This window comes from Bos mutus, chromosome 1, assembly GCF_027580195.1.
Source record: "Bos mutus isolate GX-2022 chromosome 1, NWIPB_WYAK_1.1, whole genome shotgun sequence".
NCBI classification, from domain to species: Eukaryota; Metazoa; Chordata; class Mammalia; order Artiodactyla; family Bovidae; genus Bos; species Bos mutus.
The window spans coordinates 133018578-133044652 of NC_091617.1; the positions used below are offsets into that span (position 1 = coordinate 133018578).

The 26075-nt window shown below is 46.8% G+C and overlaps 1 protein-coding gene across 1 annotated transcript in view; it reads right to left on the reverse strand.

Annotated features, from left to right (window-relative positions):
• The window catches only part of EPHB1 (EPH receptor B1), a 462138-nt gene that overhangs the window by 95307 nt on the left and 340756 nt on the right, over positions 1-26075 (reverse strand). The window contains exons 6-8 of the mRNA XM_070385976.1: positions 11725-11849; positions 4357-4519; positions 725-833 (exon numbers count right to left, since the gene is read on the reverse strand). Coding sequence (XP_070242077.1) covers positions 725-833; positions 4357-4519; positions 11725-11849 — 397 coding nt within the window. The remainder of the gene's footprint in view (positions 1-724; positions 834-4356; positions 4520-11724; positions 11850-26075) is intronic.

Consider the following 26075-nt stretch of genomic DNA (forward strand, 5'->3'; position numbering starts at 1 on the left):
GCTGCAACTGTCACTTAAGCGGAACTGCTGTCATGGCCAGCATTCTAGCTTGACCATCTCCGTGGGCAGGGGGCTCTGCTTTCAAGTCAAGGTCTTTCAAGGTCAGGCAGGCCCAGGGTCTCTACAGAGCTTGGTGAGAGGCCCTGGAGGATGCCTGCTAGAACTCTGGCTGCACTGTGGAACTTTTCAGGAGGGGCCAGCTGAATCTAGGCTAACCACCCAAGGCAGTAGCAGCAGTATTAAAAATTCACGAGAACTTCCAGACCCACCCTCCTGCAGGACCCGCTCTTGCAGAGCTCCTCTTTCCCTCCTTAGCTCCCTGCTGCCCAACTGCACCCTGTGCCCAGGCCCCAGCTCTGTAGCCAGAGGATGGGTTGAGGCACAGGGCGGGATGTTCCAGAGGGTCAAATGCAATTTTGTAACTGTCACTCCAGGAAGATCATCGTGTGTAGGGGGGTTAAATGAGTGGGCAAAAATGAGGTTGGGGGACAAATGCTCAGAGCCTTGCCCAGCCCCTCCAGAGGATTTATCTCCAGCACAGAGAAAATAAATGATCTGGAAAGTTCTAGGCTGCCCGTGGACAGAGAAAGGGTGATGACTGGTGAGCCTGACGGTATGTCCCTGAACGGTCAGGTCCTGTTCAGTTCACATGACCAGGGAGGGTCCATGAGCCAGCCTTCCTGGGTCTGAGGAGAGCAGGCAGGAGCGGGGCCAGGGGGCCTACCTGCTGCAGACGATGGAGATGGCCACCAGGGACACCACAAATACCACCCCAGCTGCCGCTGAGCCAGCGATCAGGGGCAGCTGCTCCCGCAGCTCGGACTTGTAATCATCTAGCAGAGAGAGAGGTATTAGAAGCTTCCTGTCTGCCCTCTGCATGGGGCTGCTACTCAGCGATGCCACCAAGGACATCAGAGTGATAGACAGATAGAGTTTCTATACTTCAGAGCTGTAAGCCTGACCCAAACCAAGAGTAATCTTTAAGACACACACTCACAAAAGTAACCCCAAACAAATAATGTCAACAATAAAAGCAAGATAACAGTGACAGAGAACCTCACAACTAAGAGCTGATGACATTGGCCCCAGAGCAGAGGTAACTCTGTCTCCATGCACTCATGAGGAAGGCCTCTCAAAGGTCTGCCAGCCATGCTAAGGATACATCTCACAGGGGGCATGGAAACCACTGCTGAAGTACCTTCTAAGGCACAAAGTTGCTGAGATGTAGCCAGTCAACAGATTCACTGAGCAGAGGCTTAAGAGCATCTGCAGCCACCCAGTACCACATCCAGTGCTGCGGAGAATGAAGACACGTCGAGAAACAGCCCAGAACTCTAAACCTCACACTCAAGAAGAATAGGGTCCCGGCTTCCGCCAGTGTTAGAAACACATGGGGGAGTGGCTGCCTGCGGATCACAGAGGTGGACAGAGCTCTCTCAAACGTGGCTTTACCATGGGGAAGCTTAGTGATCTTAGACAAAGCATCTAGTCTTTGACTCTCAGATTCCTTATCTGTTAAATTTTTAAATTAAATCATGTGACACATATTTCAGTGTCTGATGTATCACAGATGCCCCAAATACAAATTCTCTTCTCCTTAATCCATACAAACCACTCGGCCCAGGGGCCTATTGTTATTATTGTGGTTCTTCTCTCACCTGGTGTCAAGGAGCCATCACAGAATTTCAGGACGGAGGCAGATGGGGGTCAAGCTATGTATGTCCTATTACAACTGGGGCTGCCAGATACAGCGAGTGAAAATATGGGATGATCAGTTACATATGAATTTCATGTAAACAACAAATAAGGTTTTAATCTAACTGTGACCCAAATATTGCATGGGAGATACTTAGACAAACATTATTTGTTATTTACCTGAAATTCACATGTAACTGACCTATATTTTATCTGCCCCCCACCCCATCATTCTGAGGTTCCCTGCTCTGCAGGTTTCTGCTCTGCAGAATCACTCAAGCCCAACTGTTAGACCCTTTTCCAGGTCCCTCCTCAGATCTACTGAATGGAAACCTCTGAGTGAACGGCAGGGTATCTGCGTGTTTACCAAGGACTCTGTGTGGTTCTTATGCGCCCAGATGTTTGGGAACCATGGTTCAACTTTATGGCTAGCGGATGAGACTTGCCAAGACAAGGATATTGTTCTAGAAGCCCCTCACTCTCTAGAAATCAATTTTAAAGAGTGAAGGTAGAGTTTCAGTTTCCCTCTGCTGAGAACTTTTTGTAACATGTAACTTATTTAAAAGTTAACTTGGCAAAAGTAAAATAAATAAAAGGAACCACAGGGAGGAGTCCATGTAAATTAAAAAATGCCTAAGCCATGTGACCTTCAGCCCTTGAAATTGATTTCTAGATGCTTCCAGAACCAATATCCTTGGGTTTAGAAGTCTCCTTTACCCACGGTGTAGAAGGATGGTTCTCAAACACTGGGGCAGAAGAACCACCCAGAATGCTTGGCAAACATGTAGATACTTGGCAAAGATGTAGATACAGAGTATATACTATATCTACATATACTGTATATATTGATTTATACTGCTGTATAAATCAGTTTTTAAAACATTAGGCAGCCAAGTCAAAGGTTAGCAGGTTGTAGCTAAGTGCAGCCCAGAACCACAGCAGCTCTGTCCCTTGTGGAGGTCACCAGTCCAAAGCATGGCCACTGACCCTGGGTGGGATCCCGCAGGTCCTCCTCGACCCAATGACCCTATTACTGACACCCTTCAGACTCACCTTTGTGCTGCAGGGAGGCCTGAAGCCTCAGTGAATATAATTATTACTGATGTGTGAACCTCAGTCATTAAGACAAATACTCTCCAATTTGGCCACTTACCAGAACTCTCTTACATCCAGCCCCTCTTGGGTTTACAAAACTTAACTGCCAAATGTAAAAGGAATAGCCTTCTTGGGAGAAATTTGTTACTTCTTGATTTGTCTAGCAGGATTGCCAAGAGACCAGTGCTCACAGCTTTTTGAATTTTGGGCTTTTAATCCTGTGTACCTCTTGATGCCAAAGTGCCCATAAATCTAGATGTGAAGTAAGGTACAAAGAGGAGAGCAGAGTCCTTAAGGAACTGAAGATGGACTGCGTTCTTTTCACACCAGCAGCATCATTAATCTGGATAAACTGGCTCACCTTTCTATCCTAACTCACCATCCTCCAAATATGAGTCCAAACTCACCTAAAATAAACTCAGAACTGACTACAAACTCTAATCCTACAGAGGCCAGACAGCTCACATTGAAGCATCCAGGTACAGACCACTGGGAAGTGATGAGCCCTGCATGGGGCGGCAAGCCTCCGTCTCAAGACAAAGTCCTCACACTAGGATGCTCACCAGCATTGCCTTCTCTTACAATTTTTCAAAAGAAAACGGATATTATAATTTTTATATGAAATCACTTGATTTTTAAATCTTTCTGATGACTTTACAGAGACTGTTGGCCTAAAATAAAATGTTTTTCAAGGGCAGAGTGTTTTCTATATAATTTAAGTAATAAAGGAAAAAATTAAAGCCTTTCTATTTGAGAGGCTGGGAATAGATTGACACTTGGGAGCTACCAGGAAACAGCTCATCAGTGAATAAATATAGATACATTGTTAGTAGATAAATGAGTACATACACTATGGAAAGTAGCTAATGAAATAGACACCCATACACAAGTCTGAGGTTACAGGGAAACAGAATTTTCATAACAACTAAAAGAGGTAATCTCAGAGGAGTAGCAGAGATTGTGACAACAGGGAACCAATAAAGCCCAAAGGTGGAAGTATTTTCAGGGACAAGATTGTCTAGCCTTGGAGACAGCTTGGAAAACAGTGGCTCTTCTCTCTGGAGACACCTCAGCTGGACCTACTGGGGGTCACATGTGAAGCTGTTTTAAATATTCTGAGGCGTGTGGGACAGCCTCAGTGTGTCCCTCTGTTTTCTTCCCGGAGCCCTTAACTCATGCAGTGAGGCTGTGCACTCAGCTCCCAGCCCCGAGAGCAGAGGAGTGAAGTGGGAGTGACGGTGAAACAACTCAGAACCCAAGAAGAGCATGTCCTTTGATTTTGTGTTGGGCTCCCTGCTCTGCAGACGCAGGCGTGCATGTGGGAGCCTCTGCGCGTGCGCGGTACAAAGACCTGCGAAGGAAAACCCACTAGATGTCGAAAACCCGGCCGGGCTTCAGACAGATGCTCTGCCTAGTGAATGCAGGTCCTCCTGGGGGCAAACCTTTCTGAGGCAATTCCACCGGAATCCAGTTAGCAGCTGGCATTTCGGCTGTGACCACTGCCTCCTGGGGGCTTCTTCTCCCCCGACTGCCGGCCCTGATCCAGGTCACCCGCCTGCCCCTTACCGTCCGTCAAGGTCTGGAAGCACATCTTGCCACTGAACTTTCCGTAGCCGGCCACGGTGCGGGCGCGCACCTGGACCACGTACACCATGCCGGGCCGCAGGCCGTCAATCCGCGCGGTGTTGGTCTGGCTCCTGGCCATGGAGGAGTTGAACTCATTGTGTTCCTGCAGGAGAGCAAGGGAAAGGGGTTGGCAGCCTGCTCCTGAGCACGGGGCCCCTCGGTTCTGGGTCCTGCAGATCTGCTGGAAGTTGTCCCGAGCCCCAGGCCATCCCTTGAAACCCCACAGACTGGGCTGGACCTAAAGAATAAGAAACAGACTCTGGACTGTGGGATGGTGATGGTCTGAAGAGAGGTCTGAGTAAATGGCTGAGCTCTCAGGGCCTGGCAAGGGGACAGTCATTTTCTACTCCTTCCCCTCCAGGGATCAGAGACAGAATAAAAAAGCACATGCAGCTTTGCAAACCCCCTCTCATCCCTGACCTCAGCAGAAGCAAATGGCCACATTTGCACCTACCTGCCTCTCTTTGCATTGCTTCTGCCGAGCCCTGGTCTTTCCTCTCCTGGTCACTCCTCACAATGGCTGTTCTAGATCGCTCCTTAAAACACCTCAAGTCCTTAGACAAACGACTTTGTGTTCACTCTGCTAAAAAGCTTGAGGCCATGCTGGACTACCTCCCACACCTGTTTCTGCTTTCATCTTGGCATGTGTCTGTCTGGGTGCCCACTGTCCGAGTTCTTCTCCATCAGCATCTAGGGAGGGCATGCCCCTTCTCCCTGGAGAACATGGCCTCTGTCCTCACCCCTCTCACTATTTAGGGGGTCAGTCCCACTCTTCTGCATCATTCTCTTCTGCACCCTCTGCCTGGCCCTCTACAGTCCCTGTCACTTGCACATAGGTATCCTCTGGTGCTCACAGACCTGCTGTGTCTTTCTTCCTTCTGACTCTCCCACCCATCATGAGTGCCTTACCGTGTCCTTGCTTGTGCTCTCTTTGCTGCCGATCTTGTGTAACATATGGTTTAGCCTGAACTTTTGTAGCTTCCGATCTTTTCTGTTCCTCTCTTCCTACCCAATCCAAAGTTCTTTTGTAAAAAAGATCTGACTCCCTAAAGCTATTATCCAGTAGACAAAACTCCTAACTCTCAGTCCAGGGGCCTTTCATAACGAAATCAACTCCAGTCTCTCACATCCCCCTGAGCTGCCACCTTGCTGCCTCTCTGGATACCATAGCCCTGGCCTCCAGACCTTTGCTTAGGTTGCTTTCCCAGTCTGAAATGCCTCTCTCCAGGGGCTCCTCTGCATTCTCTGGTTTCCTTAAGCCTACATCCCTCAAGATCTCCTCTTCCAGGAAAGTGCCCCTCACTGTTCCAGCCCAAGGACTCTCTTCACTGCTGCCCATCATCTTTCTGCCTCATCCACATGCACCAGCTCATCTCTAATCATTTCCATGTGACCACTGTGGAGATGGCAGCTGTTCAGAGTCTAGGTCTGCCCCTGTTTTGCACTGTGAGTCTTAGAATAAAATGAAGATCTTAGGTCACCAGGAAGGAGGCCCCAAGTCCCACATGCAGATCTAGGGCACTGTGATGCATTCTAGGCATAGCAGTTCAAGAGGCAGGGTGATAAATGAGGGGAAAGTTGTTGCCCAGTGTGGTCTGTGAGCCACATCTTTAGTCAAAGGACAGAAGAAATGTTGGGAGTTGAACCGGGACAAAAGAATACAGTACAGTGAGAAGAAATTGCCATCATCTTAAAATATGTAGAAATCTACTCTGCAGAGATGACCTGATATGCGATCATTCATTCATTTGGCCAGATGGTCACCATGACAACACACTACCATGTGGTGCCTGCTACCAAGGGCTGTGGGTATCAAGCCATGGTCCCTGCCTTTGGATACACAACATCTTGGGGGGGTGGTGCTGAAAACTGCAGTGCTGAGTGAGTGACGGGGCAGAGAGCAGCTCAAGGGGTTATGAGGGTGCAGTAGAGGGCACCCCCAGCCCAGACTGATAAGGTGGTTGGGAGGGACTCAGTGAAAGGGTGGCATGTTGAAAGATGAAAGAAATTAGCCCCATGGATGAGTGAGAAGAGTAAGAACTGAATAGAATATCCTTTGAGAACAGAATAAAACATGCAAAGGTGAGGCTGAAAGGAGATTAGGCACCTGCAAGTGACTGGGAGTCTCTGGAGGATAAGTGGCATGGGGGTGGTGATGAGTGACTTGGAAGCAGTTGTAAAGGACTCCAGGTGAGAGGCCAGAGCAAATAGACAGCTGAAATTTACAAAGGCCCATGCTCACCCTAAGCGAAGTGATATCCACTGGCCTCTGGGCAAGATGGCCTGGGAAGAGATCACCCATACATTATTTGAGCTATTTAAGAAGCAGGTGGATTCCTAACCCCACTCCACCCCCAATCAAGAATTCAGCAAAAAGAAGGCTGTGCACTCTAGAAGGGGTGCCATCTGAAACTTTCATCATTACTATCTTGACACACTGAAAACATAGTCTGAAACTACGAAAACATGATCTTTGCAAATTAGGACAAAATCCCATTGCTCCAAAATCTAGGCAGCTGCCTGACTTCTCTGGTTTTACTGTATTGGATGCAAGTGTGCACTTCTTGAAATATGTGAAACATCTCCTGGGCAGCTCTTTTCCTGAAAAATGTGTGCTGGTGTATTGGCATTTGGATGGCGAGAACCCATAATCACTTCATTGTCCACACATCCTTCAAGAAGTCCAGTGATTAAAATGAGTATCAGTCCTTGTTCTCTCAAAACCATTCGTCAACCTCAGGCAGATAAGAGTGAAGAGCAGAGTTGCTTTTCCTTTTCTTCTTCTTCTTTTTCTGGTTGCTTATGATTTTGTAAGTGTGAGGGGGACAGATGCTGCAGCTGTTGAGGGCAGAGACCATATCTTCTTTCTCCATCCCTAACATGTAGCATGGGGCTCGCCTTGCCTGGGTGCTCAACACCTCAGTGCTATTGAATAAATAAACAGTCCACTTTGGGGACCAGTAATTTGAACCCATGGATGGAGCACAAGATATTGCCAAGGTCTGAGTGAGTGTCTGTCAGAAAATGAAGGGTAGAAATAAATTTGAAGGGTAGAAATACCCAAGGCCTAAAGCAGTCTGTCCTCACCTAGTTAATACGAAGAGCGAGTCGACGTCTAAATGCTTAATCATTAAGACAGCCAAGAGCAGCTGTAGACGTTCTCCCTTGGTTTGCCTATAAGCACTGACGTCAGGAGTGAAAAGTGCTACAAGACAGTAAACAGGAGAGAATGATGAATGGAAGCATATTAAAATGGGGAAGAAGATGAGCATGGGAGAGCTTGCTGGCATCAGCTTGATGGCATCTGAGCTCTCTGTTAATGAGCTATTGGAGGAGAGGAAAGCCTCATTGATTCCACTCACAGTACTGAAGTTGACAGGTGTCCCAAGCACAAACCAAAAGAGTGATGTGGAGTGGGAGACCCAGACTTGGAAAACTACAGCCTATGACCAACTACCTGTTTTTGCAAATAAAGTTTTATTGGATCCCAGCCATGCCCATATTCTATCGTCATCTATCTATTGCCCATGGCTGCTTCCTGCTATAAAGGTACAGTTGAGTAGTTGCAGTAGAGACTATGGCCTGTAAGCCTAAAATATTTACTAGCTGGTCCTCACAGAAAAATGATATTGAGTCCTAGTTTAGAAGAAGTGGCACAGGAAGAAGGAATGATGAGTTCTATTTCTTTGGGTTGAATCCAGGACATCTACTGGGCTGAGTTCTGTTTGTATCTTCTAAAGACCAGGATTCCACACCCCTGTGGAACAGGCAGGCAAATGATTCTGGCTATAAGTATTTGGGTTGAAAATTAAGATACACTGTCTTATTTCCGAGGCCAACAACATTGCATCAACATTGCATCCAGTCTTTCATTGAACTCAGAAATATACTGAAATATAATAAAAATATCTACAGTTCCAATTCTGTGGTTCCCTAGCTGTGGCCCATGAGGTTAAGGGTAGATCATTTGACCTTTCTGTGACTTAGTTCTATCATCCATAAATTGGTTATACTCAACTTTCAAATATCTTTCATTTCTTTTGAGAATCAGAACTAATATATCTGTGAATATCTGGCATATAACTGGCATTCAATATGTGATGAATTATTGTCATTGTGATTATTATTTCAAAATACCCTCACAAGATAATGTCCTTTCTTTAGAAATTAGAAATGGTCAAGGCAATGTAATGAATTTTATATTTGAGCACTTTATAAGCAAGTGAGAATTCTATCATAATATGTTGAATGGTAACCAATGCTTGGACAAAGAATCTTCTCTTTCAGGAAAGCATTCTATCCTCTGGGACAATGATCTGCCTCACTGAGGTAGGGAAGCCCCCTCTGGCATTGAACTGCTGTGCATGTGTTCTGTTAATAATTAGCATAAATTATTGAGAAGTAGGGACAGGATCTATAAGGGAGAATAAGCCTCCTTCATAGCATCAGAAGTCGAAGTTAATTGCAGTTTGTTTAGTGGGGAGGCTTGCATGGACAGGGAAAGGCTGTGAAGGAGTTGGGCGTGGGTGGGGGAATGAGGAGCTGGGGGACAGAGGCCTGAGCCTCATGGTTTCAGTTCTGAGGCTTTCACCCCCTCCTTTGGTGACTGCCCTTGGCACAGTGGGAGAGGAAAAGGGCAGGTGGTCTCCCATACATCCCATCCCTTCCCAGCACCAGCATAGACTACAGGGCAAAGAACCCAGGCTAGAGACTCCCTTTCTAGCTGTGTGATCTGAGTAAGTTGGCCTTGTTTTTTTAAACTTCTTTGTGTATTTGTTTCTTTACCCAAAACAATGTTATTAATATTTACCATACTGGGCTGTGAGGGGGAGAGATTGTTTAGAAAGTCTCTGGCACCCAACAGGGGCACACAAATAAGACATTATTATTTATTTGAGATGAGCTACAAGGCTCAAGTTCATGTATGTATGGGAAGGGGACTGGGTGTGACCTTACTGGTGACTCTGACATCACACCATATATGGCCAAGCATGATATTCTATTGAAGAAGGTCAACAAAACTAAGTCTAGGTCAACTTGAATTTGGTCCAGGTCAACTTTGGTGATGAAATGAGGTCATGAAATCGATAGGTTCAGATTAGTCAAAAAATTTTTTGCATTTGTCCAACATTGACTTCATTAAATGATAAAAAAAAAATATCTAGCAAATAAAGACCCTCAGTTCAAAGCTGAATGAAAATAATGGTGGCTTATGAATCCAGATCATGTGAATTACCCCCAGTTCCCTGAATTATCAGAATCAACTGTGAAACTCAGAATCCTCTAAATGAGTAAATAGCTGCCTAACCCTCACCTTGCTTGCAAATTTGGCTATAACAGCTGAAGGGCACACCTCCTTGCAGGCTAGATCAGTGTTCCATCTGGCCTTCTGCTTTCAGGGAGGTAAACTGGTGACTTTTACAAATGTGAAAACTGACCTAGAGTAAGTGGTTCAGTAATGGGACCACAGCTGTGTGGTTGTCAGTTACGGATGGCTCTGGAAATGAAGACTCCCTTCCCAATGCAGTCATGCTCCATTTCAACACTGCCTCCATGTTGGAGTCTGCAGGTCTTCATCCTAGAACCTCTTCTTATCTCCACTGACCCACTGGACAGTCTCACCAGGGCTCAGGGCTGACAACTTCCAAATGGTCATCTCCAGCCCAGTCCACTCCTCTGAACTCCAAATGTGCATAGCTGCCTGTTGCACATCTCCACTTGGCTATCTCAGAGGCATTTTAGACACGAAGCTGAATGGTCCCTTCCCTCAGCCCAGACATGCTCCAGTCACGAGTGATCCTGTTCTCAGTCATCCTAGTGACTCAGGCCCAAACACTCCCAATTGAAAATCCAACCTGTTGGAAATCCTGTTGGCTTTGGCTTTGTCCCCCATTTTTGTCTTAGATTATTATAATCTAGCAGGTCTATTTTCAGTGGAAAAGCTTGAATGATCCTTTTAAAATGTAAGTCAGATTCTGTTTCCCTTCTGCTCCAAACCTGCTACGGATCCCAATCTCATCTGTGGAAATGCTCAGGTTCTTACAGCCCAACACGAGCACCTGCTCGGATTACCTCTCCCCTAACTATTGTTTTCCTGTTGCTCATATGACTCCAGTCATGCTGGTCTCCTTCCTTCTCCTTGAACCAGCATTCATTATCTGGGGGCAGGGCCTTTATATAGGCTCTCTATCTCCCACATGCCTGCTATACAACACCCTTTCTTCCTTCAGGTCTTTACTTAGAACTTACCTTCTCCAAAAGCTTCACTTTTACCATTCTATTTATTTTTGCAACTACTCCTCCCCCAAACCTGACCATTCTGATCCCATTTACCCTGATCTATTTCCCCCACTTTACAATCCTCTTTTTCTAACATACTGTATGATACCCTTATTCATTATGTTCATTATTCATTTTCTGTCCACTTGCATTAGAAAGTAAGCTTCTTGAGGGCAGGAATCCTTGTTTGATCACTAGTATATCCTAGAATAGTACTTGCCAAATAGCAGGCACTCACAAAAAAAAATACTTGCCAAACAAATATAAATGAATAAATGGTGTTTGCACAAATACTGTGTTGGGTCAGTATATAAGAAATACTGTATTTTCCTGGGATGTTGCAAGTGTTACAGTTCACCATGGTGGGAGGAAAGCCCTGCTTCCCCCACAGATAGGCCAGGGGTAAATACCACAGGGCACCATTTCCCTTTTCTTGGCAGAACATGCCCTGTTGTAGTCCCCAGCAACAGCTACAAGAGAATAGTCAAAGAAGATAATGTACAAACTTCTATTTCTATTAATTTCTAGCTCTTGTTTCTTCATTTCCACTTAGATATTTTAAACCTTCATACATACGTCAGTACATACATGCATACGATTTATAAATAAAAGATCTTATATTGGAGGTACATGATCAAAAACTTTGAAAAACACTAATTTATAAAATCACAAAATCTTGAGAAAGTTCAGGGGACACTGGTGGGTTTGTAGCCCATCAAACACATGTAGCAAGTTGGTGACTAGGAGAATGGAACTGGTCCTGCCCATCCACGACAGCCCAGTGAGTGGTCCAGACAGCAGGGTAGGGTGTTGGAAGGTTCTCTCCTGAGTTGGTGCAGAAAGCGCCTGGGCACTGGAGATCTTTGCTGGGGCAGAGCTGGGGAGTGCTCTCAGGGAGCCTCTGGCCTCTGTCACCAGATTCCTCCCCCTATCAGGACTCCCTCCAGCCTGTATCTCCTCAGCTGGCTACCACCCATACAACAGTGGCTGGCCCTGGATCTTGCAAGCCTGCAGGCAGGGCTGGCTTACCTTCTCATAGTACCGGATCTCATAGTCCAGGATGATGCCGTTGGGTTGCTCCGGCTGTGGCCATGACAATGTGATGCTCCTCATGGTGGCACTGACCTGGTGCATGATGGGAACAGTGGAAGGGGCTGCAGAGAGAGGAAGAGATAAGGCAGATGAAGATACACTTGATGATATGAGAGAGGTTGTCTTTCAGAGATAAATAGGCAGAGAAATGCTATTGGGTTGGAACGCCACCTTTTCTTTCTCATCAGCTCAGCTGGAGCTACAGAACTTCCTGTAGGTTTTGCAGAATGAATGGAGTTTGGGCACCAAAGGAGAGAAAAGGTGACAATTTAGGACAGGAAGACATGTATGAGGGCAGGGACTGGAGTGAACAAGAAGAAGAAAGGTTTGACCAAAACAAGAGATGGCTGGAAAAACCACAGGAGAACAGTATGAACTGACAAAGCCAGAGTCAGGCATGAAGGGCGTGACCAGCAGGACAAATCTATGCTTCAGGTAGTGGGTCACGAAGAGAGATGGACTGCTTTTGAGCAAATGGTGTTGAAGGAACCTCAGTCTTGCAATAATGGGGTGAGCCATCACAGAGAAAAGAATGTGGAGGCAAAGCCTGTCAGTGAAAGAGTCAAGCTGGTCAGTGCTGAATTGCCCTGCAGTGGAAAAGAGCATTCTAGCAAACATTTTCTGAGACTGCATGGAAGACTTTGCTGTGTTTCAAAAGGAAGAGAGGCGGCATCTCTCCAAAAGATATGCATACAGGCCAGCAACAGAGTTCTTTTCGACTTCTGTCAGAGTTTTCCAAATGAGGACATTTGCTATTGAGCGCTCACAAATATAAATGAAGAAATGATACACAAACCAAACATTTGGAAACAGAATAATAATTTCAAAATCTGTGAAGTGCTTCCGAAATCTCTGTTTAAAAAGAATATTATTTATTTCCCAATTCAACATTTTTCACACAGTGTAAGTAAAATGAAAACAGTCTGGAAATAATAAATGGGGGCTGTCTGTCTAGGGAAGAAGCAGGTAATGGATGAGGCTGCAGTCTGCGCTCTGTTCAGGGGCTGTTCCGTTTAGTCCTGGCACTTCTGCAGTGATGAAGGTCGCTTCTTCACACGAGCTCGACTTTACAAGGCTTTCTCTGGGGACCATGGCTGAGTGACATTTACTGTCCCGGATTTAAGTTAACAGATTCCCCTCCAGGACCTGAAATTACAAAGCAGAGCTGCCGGGTCACAGGGCTCCCTCATTCTCTATTTCTCCATGATCCTAGGACTCTTAGCAGACACCTACTGCATGAGGTACCTGGGCGAGGTGGAGATGCAGGGACGATTCAGGGAAGATATTAGGAAGATGCTCATAGTCTGGGGGAGCCATAAAAAGAGCACAGAGTGAGAGGTGCTGTGATGAGCCCTTAGAATCACAGTGTTCATCTGGGACTTTGCCCACTTCCCATTAGAGACCTTGTGATGTCTATGAAAATGCACCCCTCAGAGCTCCTACTCCTGGGAGCATAACTGACTAATGGCCCCAGCTGCAGCATTCTGAGATATATCACTGCATCCATGTGAAGCGGTTTCCCACTTGCTGCTCCACCCAATGACTGAAAGTGGTGGGGATGCTATGGCAGGTCCATTCTTAACTCTTCCGATGGGTGACTTATGCTCAAACACACCCCATTGGACTTCCTGACACTTCCCTGCAACTCATGTCTGTCTAAAGCTCTTCCCACTCAATTCTTCTTCCTTCCCTCTCTCCTTTAGAGGGATCAGATCTTCACTGTGGTCTGATAGCTCTCCCAGCCTCCTCTGGTCTCCACCCCACTTCCCCAGTAAATCTTTGGTATATCTGGTTTCATCATGGCATCTGTGAATGGAGGACCTGAACTGATGCAGTTCTGAATCCCCTTATCAATTATTCTCTGCCAGCCCTGCTGCATCCCTGGGGGCGGGAGGCTCACTGACTCCAGGAGTTGCTGCTCCATGCCTGCATATCTCTCACCAATGTGCACGTCTTCCTTATCCTTATCTGAAATATGTCTTGGAACTTCCCACTGGTCTCAGTTCTGCCAACTGAAGTAATACAGAATGTTCCCTCTTTCACAGAATGGCTTGTCAAATAGCTAAAGAAACTAGTTAGGTCTCCCCTGAGTTTTTCCTGCTGAAAAGAATGACCAGATCCTATGGAAATTTCTCCCATGATATGCTGCCACCTGAGGTGGCTGTCTTCCAAATGGGGCTTGTTATCTAAATCTCTTTAGGCATAAGGCCCTGAGGTGAATCCAATTCTCTCACTGCTGTTTGAACAGCAAAGATTAGAGTAAAACTAATATCTACCATGATCTGTGTACTATGCATCTATTCATAGGACCAGAAGCCTTTGCTTCAAAAACACATACCTGTGATTGGATTTTGAAACCACAGTCAATATAACCTTTAGGTTTTCCCATGGTATGCTCCTCATCTTTTGTCTATAGAGTTGGCTTTTTGCTTGGACTACAGGGATTTACATGTACCTTCATGGTGTTGAATTTGGCCTATTTGTCAATTAAGTGGAAATAATTTTTGATCCTGACTCAACTATCACATGCATCTTCACTTCCTCCCAACTTAGGATCATGGCCCAGATCCACGTAATTAACTATTTAAACAAGTATTTACTGGGCATCTGTCATATGCCAGTAATCATTCTAGGTTCTAGAGAGTATAGATTAACATTTTCTGTCTTCACAGAGCTTATTTTCTAGTGGCGGGATTCAGACTTAGACATAGTAAATATATAAATTATAAGGTATGTTAAAAATGTCAAGTACAGTGGGAAAAAAATGGATCAGAGGAGAAGGGATACAGAATGCTATAATGTAGGAGGCCAGCTGGGGAGAGGCTGCAATTCTGAATCAGGTGGTCAGCCAGGCCCTGCCTGAGGAGCAGGTGTAGGAGCAAGGGATGAAGGAGGGAAGAGAGGGAGGCAGGTGGATACTTGGGAGGAGAGCCCATGAGATGGAAATGTCAGGGCAAAGCTTCTTATCTGGGAGCAGCCAGGCAACAGTAAAGAGCCGGTGGGACTGGTGCAAAGATGAGGACACAGATGGTAGGGCTGCAGGGACACTAAAAGAGGACCGTAGCTTCCACTGAGAGAGACGGGGACTCATGAGAAGGTCTTCGAACAGGAGAGTGACATCATGTGAGTTTCATGTATCACCCTCTGTTGTGTTACAAATGGAGTGCAGAGGCTGTGGGAAAGTTGAAAGAACTATCCTAACACAATTGCAATAGGCCAGCTAGAAGACCATGGTGACTTGGACCAGGCTCAGAGTGGTGGAGGCAGTGAGAATGGGGATGGTCAGATTCTGAATATACTTAGACTATCTCAATGGATGTGGGATGTGGAAGAAATAGAAGAGTCATCATGACTCCAGGGTTTCTGGTTTGAGCAGCTGGGAAGTTTCTGGGTAGGGGCATAAGTGAGATCAGGGAAGATACTGGTACAGGCAGTCTGGAAGGAAAGACCAGGTGCTTTACTTGGGACCTGCTTGCTTTGAGACATCTAGGATGTACCAGACTAGTAGATGGCTGAGATGCACGTAGAAGAGGTCCAGACTGAAGATATAAATTTGAAGTCACCAGTGTATCATATTAAAAGCACCAGAAATAACCAAGAGCAGGAGCAGAATAGGTTATACAGTCTAAGATTCAGGAGATGAGGGAAAGCTGCCAAGGGGCCTGAAAAGAAAGACCAGGGCTCTGGAAGGAGAACCAGAGAGTGTGATCGCCTAGAGACCAAGCAGCAGTGTTCCCAGGAGGACAGGATGTGTGAGTGCTGCTGCTGAGTCACTAAAGTAAAACTAGGCACCAGGTATGGATTGGTACAGGCTGGATTGTTAATGGTGGGGGGCGGGGTGGGAGTGGGGTTGACTTTGCTTCTCCGACACCTGTGTTCACTGTGTGCGGAACATCCAAGAGAGGATGAAGCTGCTTCAGGGAGAGTGAGACTGTGTTCTGGAGTTTGTAGAGTTGGTCTGGGATCCTGCTGTGTCCACCAGGATGGGTGGGAATGGCCTCTTTGAATCCTCTCCCCAGCATCCCAACCCCTGTCCCCACCTATCACACTGAAGGGGCTGCCCTTTCAGTCCTCTGTGGAAACAGGCTCCTTTGACATGATGTTACTCATGTCAGGGCCACATAGATTTTCAGGATCCTTCTGCCTAAAAAGCTGAAGCATTATGTATTAAAAATTGGAAAGATTAATCCCAACGACCTGAGGATTTTGATGGGCTTGTTTCTTTCCTTTGCCTCTAATCCCTGGAAAGCCATCATTCAAAACTCAGCATATTTGCCACCCATGGCGCCAGGCCCTTGCTCTAACCACGCAGGACAGAAGGACAAGTAAAGTCACAGTCCTGCTTAGAGGTCCCGGTTGGGGTCAAATAGCAGAGACTTCATAGGGCGGGTTGATCCAGACTCAAAGGAGTCAAATCCACGGACAGGAATGCCCCTGTTACACAGGTGGCAAGGACCTCCTGGTAGCCCCTCAGCAGCACAAAGACCCAGGAGAAACTGCCAGCGGGTGACGGCCACCGCGGCCAGCATTTCTCAGATTTATGGTGATGACGCTGTGGTCACAGACCCCAAGGCAGGCTGTTTATCCTCATATAGGTCATTCTAAATGTCTTACCTTTTAATTGAGATGGGATTTTGCACAGGGGAGAAAGTGGGAAAGTATTACTGCACCTCCCTGAAGATCAGGGGCAGCGTACATTTGGTACCCTGCCATCAGTCATCACCTATGGTGACAACTTCTTTTTCCTTCAAGTGCAAATGCCACCTCTAAATCTAATGTTTTATATGCAAGAAAATCTTCAGACCAAACAAAACTAAAAAGTGCTCAGGTATTCATTCAAATACCAACTGCTTTTAGTAAAAGCAGAGGTAAGATAGGAGGGAAAATTAATTCAAAGCAGCAGCCCCTGGAACCCCAAATACAATGGTTTGAACAGTACACCCTTGCCAGCTGTCTTTTCTCATAAACCTGCATCCTCAGATGAAGGGATAGTTTCACTGAATCCTTGAAAGAATTTCTTCTTCACAAGCACACAGATCACTTTTGACTAAACTAAACATTCTACAGACAGAAAGAAATGAAAATTATTAAAATTTAGCAAGTAAGCAAATATAGACCTTTCTTTAGAAAAAGAAAGGGCAAAGAATCAATTTAGGGGCTATTTGTAAAGAAGGTACTGATCAAGAAAGATGTGTTTGCAGACACAGAAACCAGATTGGTGGTTGGCAAGGGGGAAGGGTGCTGAGCAGGGATAGACCGGGAGTTTGGGATTAGTAGCTGTGAATGATTATATATAGGCTGGATAAACAACAAGGTCCTACTGTATAACACAAGGAATTATATTCAATATTTTGTGATAAATCATTATAAAAAAGGATATGTATATATATATGCATGAAAGTGAAAGTTGCTCAGTCGTGTCCAACTCTTTGCAACCCCATGGACTATACAGTCTATGTAATTCTCTAGGCCAGAATACTGGAGTGGATAGGCTTTCTCTTTTCCAGGGCATCTTCCAAACCCATGAATCAAACCCAGGTCTTCCGCATTGCAGGCAGGTTCTTTACTAGTTGAGCCACAAGGGAAGCCCAAGAATACTAGAGTGGGTAGCCTATCCCTTCTCCAGTGGATCTTCCTGACCCAGGAATTGAACCGGGGTCTCCTGCATTGCAGGCAGATTCTTTACCAACTGAGCTATCAGGGAAGCCATACTGAGTCATTTTGCTGTACAGCAGAAATTCACACAACACTGTAGATCAACTATACTTCAATACAATTAAAATTACAAAAAAGAAAGATATGTTTGGCCTAAAGAGACAGTGATCAAAAAATCCAAACATACTCCAAATTGCCCTGAACTTCTTCTCAGTAAAGTAAAGAGGCCAACCCAACAGGAAGCCAGGATCCAAAGAGGAGAGTGGGGAAGCAATGACAAGTGTTCCATCAGGCACTGAGGAAAATCTGTGTGAGGGTCCAAACAGAATCAGAACCTGGAGTGTCTGAATGCCTGTCTAGAGCCAATAATAAAAGGCCCTTTAACTGTGTCAGAAGCAGAAAGAGACTTGAACATCATTGGTCCAGGGGCTCAGGGATGGAGAAAATGCAAAGGCAGGTGGGCTGAGCCCTTTGTCTCTGTTGTTGTGAAGGAAGACCTTGGGGAGCCCTTCCTCCCAAACTGCTTTTGAAGCAGACAGATCTAAGCTGGTATATCACATTCAGCAGCGAGAGTGCACAGAATGTTCCTGCCTGAACTGACAAATGAGATGTGGATAAATTGCAGGGATGGGATGGTCCCAGTTGGAAGTTATGAAAGAACTTGCAGGTGACCTGGGGCAAGTGTCAGCCCAAACTCGTCATAGGTCACTGCCAGAGGCATCGTGGATGGGCCCAGGCGGACCACCTACCAGCCCTCCATTTGTAAAGAAGGGCTCCAACGGAGATTGGAGGGCCTGCACCCCTCTGAGACTCTGGCTGGGTCTTGGGAGGGTGGCGTGATTCTGTCTGGAATTTAATAACCCCAAATCTGGACCATGGAGTCTTACTGTGGAGCCTGATTTCCTATCTTGGGTTCTCCTGGACCAAACATTTTATGTTTAAAATATTCTTTGCTTGACCTTTTAATCAAGTTAGAGACTCCAGTCATGTTCAAAGTTTTCTCAGAGAAAATAAGGCAAGTTTTCTCCCAATGATTAAGCATCTCAGATTCCAAATGTGAGAATAGATTGATAATTTTTTTCCCCTAGGACAATTACTAAGTTCTAAAGCATTATCTTTCCTTATTAAAAATTACTTCCTAATGTCTTCATTGACTTTTATGTCCAAAGAATTCTTTCAACAGTTATCACCATAATCCATTTGGGGATATAATAAATGATGTTAAAATATTTTATTTAAGATAACCAAAGTATTTATCAGTAGTTTTGAAGAAAAATAATAGCAAAACACACATGCATTTAAAATTAAGCTGATCTATTATATCAACCCTGAATGTTCATTGGAAGGACTGATGCTGAAACTGAAGCTCTATTACTTTGGCCACCAGATGCAAAGAGCCACCTCATTGGAAAGGACCCTGTTGCTGGGAAAGATAGAGGGCAGGAGGAGAAGGGTGACAGAGGATGAGATGGTTGGATGGCATCATCAACTCAATGGGCATGGGTTTGAGCAAACTCTAGGACAGTGAAGGACAGGGAAGGCTGGCATGCTGCTGTCCATGGGGTCGCAGAGTCAGACATGACTTAGCAACTGAACAACAATAATAATTGGAGTGAGATATTTGAAGAGGTTATGAAAATATGGAACTTGAATTTTCAGAGTTCAGCAAATCTCATCTAAAGGGGAAAACAGTGTTTCTCCTGCAGGTAGAAAATGCCAGGGGAAGCCTTGCTGTGAGGCCCAAGAGGGTCACTGCTGAGTCCCCTCTGCTTGGCCTCAGGTAACAAGCTTAGCAAATGTCCTGGAAGATACATGGCCTTCAGTTAGGGGTTATCCTATCTGAACTCCTCAAAGAGGCCCATGGATAGGAGAGTCCATTGCCTCTGTCACAATAACTCATGCTGGACTGGCTGGTGAGCTTTCCTCAGTCCTTCCATGAAGAAATGTTTGCAAGGTGGGTGGCGATCCTCAGAGTGACCCCTCAGAGTGATACAGCTGCCCCAGCCTGAACAGTGTCCATCTGAGGTTTATCACCACTTCTACCATCCTGGGCATTGCTGTTTCTAGGACAAATATCCATCATTTGATGAACATTTGGGTTGTTTCCACATTTTGACTATTGTGAATAATGTTGCTAAGAACAGTCATTGTAAATTTCTGTGTGGACCTATATTTGCATTTCTCTTGAATACACACCAAGGAGTGGAACTGCTGGATCACATGGTAATGCTAACCCCTTACTCTTTCTAGAGTAGCATTTCCCAGCTAAATCATCCCTAGACTAATCACCTGCAATATACACCATAGACCCCAGCTGTGAGGAAGACAAGGAGGGTGGTGAGGAATGGTAAGGAGCCAAAGTCCCAGCCCAGAGCAGTAGGAGTTAGCAAAAATGCAGACGGGCCATGCTTGGGGCCCTAGAGATGCTACAGAGAGAGGGGGGCTCCTATTCTGGCTTTGCCATCTGCTTACTGTGTGGTGATGGGTTAAGGTTACTTAACTTCTTTGGACTTTAAATTCTTCAACTATAAAATAGGAATATTAACCCTGATGTTATGAGGTTTTCAAATGTTCTGAGGATGTGCCCTGTGTGGTCCATTGCTTCTTCCAACTTGATCCAGTCTGCCAACACAGGGGACTTGGCAACCAGCCCAAAGTCTCCTTCTGGGTCCACCACTGTTCACAGATGCAAATCAATCCCTGGGCATAGGTCCTCAAGGTAAATGTGAAAAGCACAACTCCGTGACAGGCCTTGGGTATTTGTATGATAAATATCTTTGAGGGGATAAATAAACATGTCAACCCAGTCAGAGTGGAGCGATGAATAAGAATGGGCTTAGAGAACAGGAAGGCTAACAGCAGGGTTCCCCAGAGGTTGGTGTGACAAATGCTCCAGAAGAAAGATGGTTTCCTGTAACATCTCGGGATGACCTGCAGTTTTGCTGGGAAGTAATCTAGGAAATAAATGATGGGGTGCCTTGTCCTTGAGGACAAGGAGAGCTTGTGACTGTGGGGAGGGGATGAGGCAGGACCCAACCATCCGGTGGTGTGAGTCAGGCCCAGGAGTCATGGACGGTCCCTTGGCTCTGTGCCCACATTTCTTCTGGTCTGGTCGCCCACTTTGACTGACACGTTAACATCCTGTCCCTGATCCTTGTCTCCCTCTGGGCCTCTTCATATTATAGTACAGGCAGATTAACCATCCCAAAGCTCATTTTACCTACTTCCTCTGATGCTCCAAAACATTCATCAGATCCCCATTGGAAAGAGATCTCTAACATTTCACAATGTGGCAGCCTCTGGCCAGTCCAGGCTGCATCCCACTCTTCCATCCAAGGAACCCGCCGCTCTCATCTCACTGCTCTACTCACTGATCCCAGCAGCACTCAGCTTTGGGGATCTCTGCTTGCAGAACCACCCCCTCTGCCCACCTCTCTTCATAACCCCACCAAGGCCCAGATCATGCCACTCACTGCCTTGGCTTAGCTGTGTCAGACCACGCCCACCAGAGTGTCTCTTCCTTCCTCCCAACTCAAAGTCCTTATTTTTAATAATGCTCATTGGGCTGTAATTACCACCTTGGGACACAGTGCACTGGGACCTAACTTTCCAGGTGATCAGCTCTGCTTTCCATCACTGGAGTAAATTCTTTAGGGCAGAGGTCTTGTTTTTACCCTCCTCCCACTGTGTTAGCACGGAACAGATGCTCAGTAAAAGTTTGCCTTTATGGAATGATCAGGGGCTCTTCTCCAAAGGCACTACAAGTAAAAGGGGTCAAAATCACAAGTTTAAAGGCCAAACTGGGACAATAACCTTTAAAGGAGAAAGATGTGGGGTGGGGAGGCAGAATTGTGATTCTGCAGCCTGTACCTGGGAAGGAATATGGAGTGGGGCTGAGTATAGAGGTCCCAGGGAGGGGGACAGGAGTGCTTCTAGACCACAGAGGCAGAAACTGGGGAGGCTGGGGCCATTCCCATCTCACTGGAATGTTTCAGCTGAAATGTTACCCTAACATGCATGGTTTTCTAACTTCTTTTCTTTTTAAACCGTGGAATTCTTTCTCCCAAGAAAAGATTCCCTGAAGCATAAAGTGTGAAACAGAACCACGCAGTGCTGCTCTGGGCGATTCAAAAACAGGGGTCCCAGAACCTTGAGGCCAGTCCATTTTCTATGTCCTTAGCTCAGACTCTAAAGTGTTTGTGGAGGGAACCAAAACTGCTGGCAGCCTCCATCAGTCCCCTTGAGACCTCAGATTAACTTTTGTGAGTTCCTCAAAGGCATTAGCGATGAGGTTGGACCTGAGGAGTTGGGGGTGGTGGGTTATCTTTTTCTTTACATGAAACACACCCTTAGAAAAAAACCCAAATCTATAAATGTCAGCTAAAGATATAAGACCCAATAGTACTGATGACAAAGAAGAATAATTTTCATGCAGAAGAATTGTGCAAGTGATGAACTGTGTGTAGAGGAATCGTGTTTCTTCTGACATCCCTATTCTAGGAGAGAATTTTGTTGAGAAGGTAATGCTTAGATAACAGGTTCCTCTTCTGTTGATGAAAACTCATTTCATTGCACAAATATGCTTGAATTTTACATTAGGAAGCCTGACTCATTAAATATTTTTGGTGCAGTAACATTTCTGGTCAAACTAGATTAAACAAATAAGCAATTAGTTTGGAGACTGGGTATGAATACAAAAGCAGAATTCATTATTTTTCTAATTGTTTTTCCCTAATGTGGACATTGGCGTCTTTGCTTTCACTCTGGGCTCTGCCTTGAGATGACCCAGACAATCCGTTCCAATCTCCCTCTGTACCTTGAGTCCCCTGGGGATAGAGGACTGCTCTGCGTGGGTGGCATCACTTCTATGCTGTTGTAGAGTATTACCTGAGTCTCATCAAGGGCTCAACCAAGTGTGAGTGGGGGAGAAAGTGATGGCTTGCAGCCTGGGTGTCTGAGTCAGCCCCACACCCACAGGGAGGCACCTCCTTCACCGGTCCCTCCACTGAGGGTTTGGTTCTAAGCCAAGGGAGCATGTGACAGAGGGGTCTGGGGCCTGGGGCCTGCTCTAGGGGTGTGGGTTTACAGCAGAGGCCTTCGTTTCTGATAATTACCTCTGAGGTAATTATCTGAAATTACCAGATAATTCTCTAGTTCTCTCCTGGAATCATCTACCTGCTAGTTCTCAAATGTCTTCCCAGATCAGCATCACCTGAGCACTGGGAAGGAACGTGGCATCTTGAGCCCCACCCCAGACCTACCGAATCAGAAACCCTGCAGGTGGAGCCCAACAACCTGTGTTTTAACAAGCCCTCCAGGGGATTCTGGTGCAAGCTCAACTTTGAAAACTGTTTGTCTAGAAATCAGAATGTTACATCTTAAAAGGACATCTGGGGTTATTCAGTTTTCTGTCAGTTCTTACAATTTATGGATTATAGCACAGAGGGAGAGAGAGAAAGCTGACTTCCTTGTCCCTAGCAAGCTAGAGCAGAGTCTGAAACAGCATGGTTCCTGCCCCTGAGATGGCCTCTCTCTCCCCTCCCCATATACTCAAGCTCCTAGCATCTTCAGAACCCCTGGAGGATGCACAGCATGGGGAGGGTCACATAATCCATGGTTGCAGAGATCAGGGGTTCCACAGAGGTGAACGTGCGCAGCTCCCTATGCTAGGAGGGTAAGACATCCCAGTGAGTGTGTCCTGGGGCCTCTCTGCCTGCTGGGTCACCCCTCCTGGCAATTTCTCTCTCCTGGGGCAACCAGAAGGTGTGCCGGTAAAAGGAAGTGACCCTGAATGCTGTGCCCCATGGCAGCAGGAGGCTGTGAAGGGAAGTGTGAGTGATGGGGGTCCTTGTCAGGTGATGTCCATCCTAGGCAGGGGCCCCAGGGTGGCCTGTAGGGCGGCTGGGGTAGGCCGCTCAGCTCCACCTCCCACAGGCCTGTCAGCCTTTGTCCTGTGGGACCAGAGTGATGGTAGCCCTGGTTTGCTGAATGCTTGATCACAGGAGGCACCAAAGGGGCCACAGGGGAGAGCAGATGACACCCCATGTATCCCCTTACTCCCTGATTCTCACCCACACACCTGCAGCAGGGCACCTACTGACCACCCAAAGCCTGTCATCACCACACTGACATCAGAGAGGGGAGCCATGCCTGCAGCCGCTGTGACTCTCCTCCCTGGGCTTGGAGGTCAAAGTCTTCTGGCCTCAGGGCCAAGAGGTTCCCTGCAGGCAGGATTCCATGGGCACTGCCCAGCGGTGAGCTCTCCCTATACTCCATCCCCACCATGTTCGGGGCCTCCATCCCCTTGACCTTGACTTCCTCCTTTACCACCCTGCACACCTCTGCCCCGGGCCCTCCAAAATGACTGTTCAAGAACAAGAAAACTCCCCATGGCCTCCACCAGGCTCTTTCCAGAACATTCCCTCCATGTCTTCCTTAGGGAACAGTAGCTCCCCTGCAGACCCCTCCATCCTGTGGCTTTCCCCAGCATGGTGGTTATGACTTCATGCCCAGCACACCTCAGTGTCAGGAGGTGGGCCGTGTCCTCCTTGTTCCCCATCCACCTGCACCCTCTGCACAAATGCCCTTGGGCTGAACCGCTGCTCCTCGAGTGCTGCTCCCACATCACACCCTGATTCACTGAAGCCTTGGGCTTCCCTCTCCGTCATCTTCTCAGTCTGTGCCTTGCCCTCCTGTAGGTAACTCCAGGGTCCACTGAATAGCACACAGTCACTCCCCAACCCCCACAACTCATCCAAATCTGCCCCTTCTTGACATTCACTTGGACCTGGCCCAGCCTGAAGTTGCTCCAATTTCAAAGCCACACATCAAGTATACTTTTAGAATGCAAGCATCCTGCCCACCTGGGGCAACCTCTGATAACTCCACCCCGCACCCCCAGCCCCACCCCACCCCCACACAGCCTTAACTGGTTCTGCATAGCCCTATCCTGCTTCATCCAGCTTGGGTTCCATTTTGCAATAGCGTAATTGACAATACTCCCCTAAGCAGCAGGCGTGAGTTGCCTTCATCTTTCCATAGCATACAACCAGTAAAACTCAGCCTGAGAGAGACCCACCATCCTCTTCCTATAGGGCCTGCTCAGAGCAGCCAGGTACTGCTGAGAAAGCCACACAACAGGGCAAATGGGCAGCTTTGTAAATGGAAGATCACAAACTTCAAATGGGCCTTCAAAATACTTTCTAGAAATGCTGAATTTCTCTGGTCAATTCCATCTCCCCTTCTCTGTAGTGTACTGCCTAACATTTTCATTCTCTTCAACCCCAAAGCCTCCTCTCTCATTCTCAGCAACCAAGCTTATCTCCCACCTACAGAGAAAATAGAAGACTGAATGTCCAACTGCATAAATAATACCTCTGCTTGGGCACTCAGAGTCTCAGCAAGTGACACACGCACAGAACCCAGCCCACCATCCCTGCGCGCTTCTGGGAGCCCCCTTGCATCTCCCACATATTTGCAAATCAGCCCTCATTCTCCTGCTTTGGTTTCTTTGTTTTACATGCAGGCTGCCTGAGGAGCCCATAGAAAACCTGCTCACTGAGCCAGACTTCCAGGGCCCTCCCTGGGGAGCCGTGGGCTTATAAGAACTCAGTTCCCCTGTGTTCCCCCAGGTGGCACCCATTCAGCCTCCCACAGCCTGTCTCCCTGCTGAGCTGCAGCGCCTCCTCGGAGCCTTGGGGCTACCTATTTGAGCCTTGAACCTCAGTGACCCTTCAAGGCCTCCTTCTTTGCCCTCCTTATCTTCTTCCCCTTTTAGGGCATCCGATGAGCCATCAGACACCAGAAGTCCCTGTCTCCACCCAGCACCCCCAATACCCAGCTCCTCCCAAGCTTCCCTTTCCACACGCAAACCCATTCCTGCAAACAAATGGCAGCACACTGGGTCAGGAGACGCCACCAAACTGTGAACATTATGTCAGGCCCAGGAGGACTTCCTGGGACACAGGACACTGCTTAGAGGTACAGGGATTACTGGAGCCGTGACACCTGGTCTTTTCCCTTACAAGCCCTGGTCCATCAGGAGAAATACAGTCCATGTGCACAAACAACTCGTGCACATCTAAGAACACATGCATTGTCCTTATAACTAGAACAGCTCAGATGACAACGCATGCATGGGCTCACAGGGTCATGAATGGGTGCTTGTTCCCCTGAGCTTTTCTGGATACAGAAAGCATTTGTTCTGTCCAAAAAAAAGACAGAAAGGAAGAAACATAAGCACATATTTAAATCTCCAGGGCTCAATGCTACAGCTGATGTTGCCCTGCAGCTCAGCTCTCCGAGGAAACAGCCCCAGGCCTGGGATGCTGGCAAAAAGTGCCCCTTGCACAAGAAAAAATCTGGGGTCCAGCAATGCCTTTATTTACCCAGAATACTTAATGTGTCTTTTTTCCCCATCTTTCATATCCGCTCAGAGAAGATGTTAATTTTCTGAAATTAAACACTTAGCTTGATTACTGTTTTGTTAATTGCTGCATTCAAAAACCCCTGGTGCTTCTGCCTGTTTAACATGGATAGTGCTGTGAAAATGATAGGCGCGGAGCTGGCGTGCAGGTGGACAGACAGCAGCCCTGGAACGCCACCCTGACATCCCCGCTGGTGCCTGCTGGAGC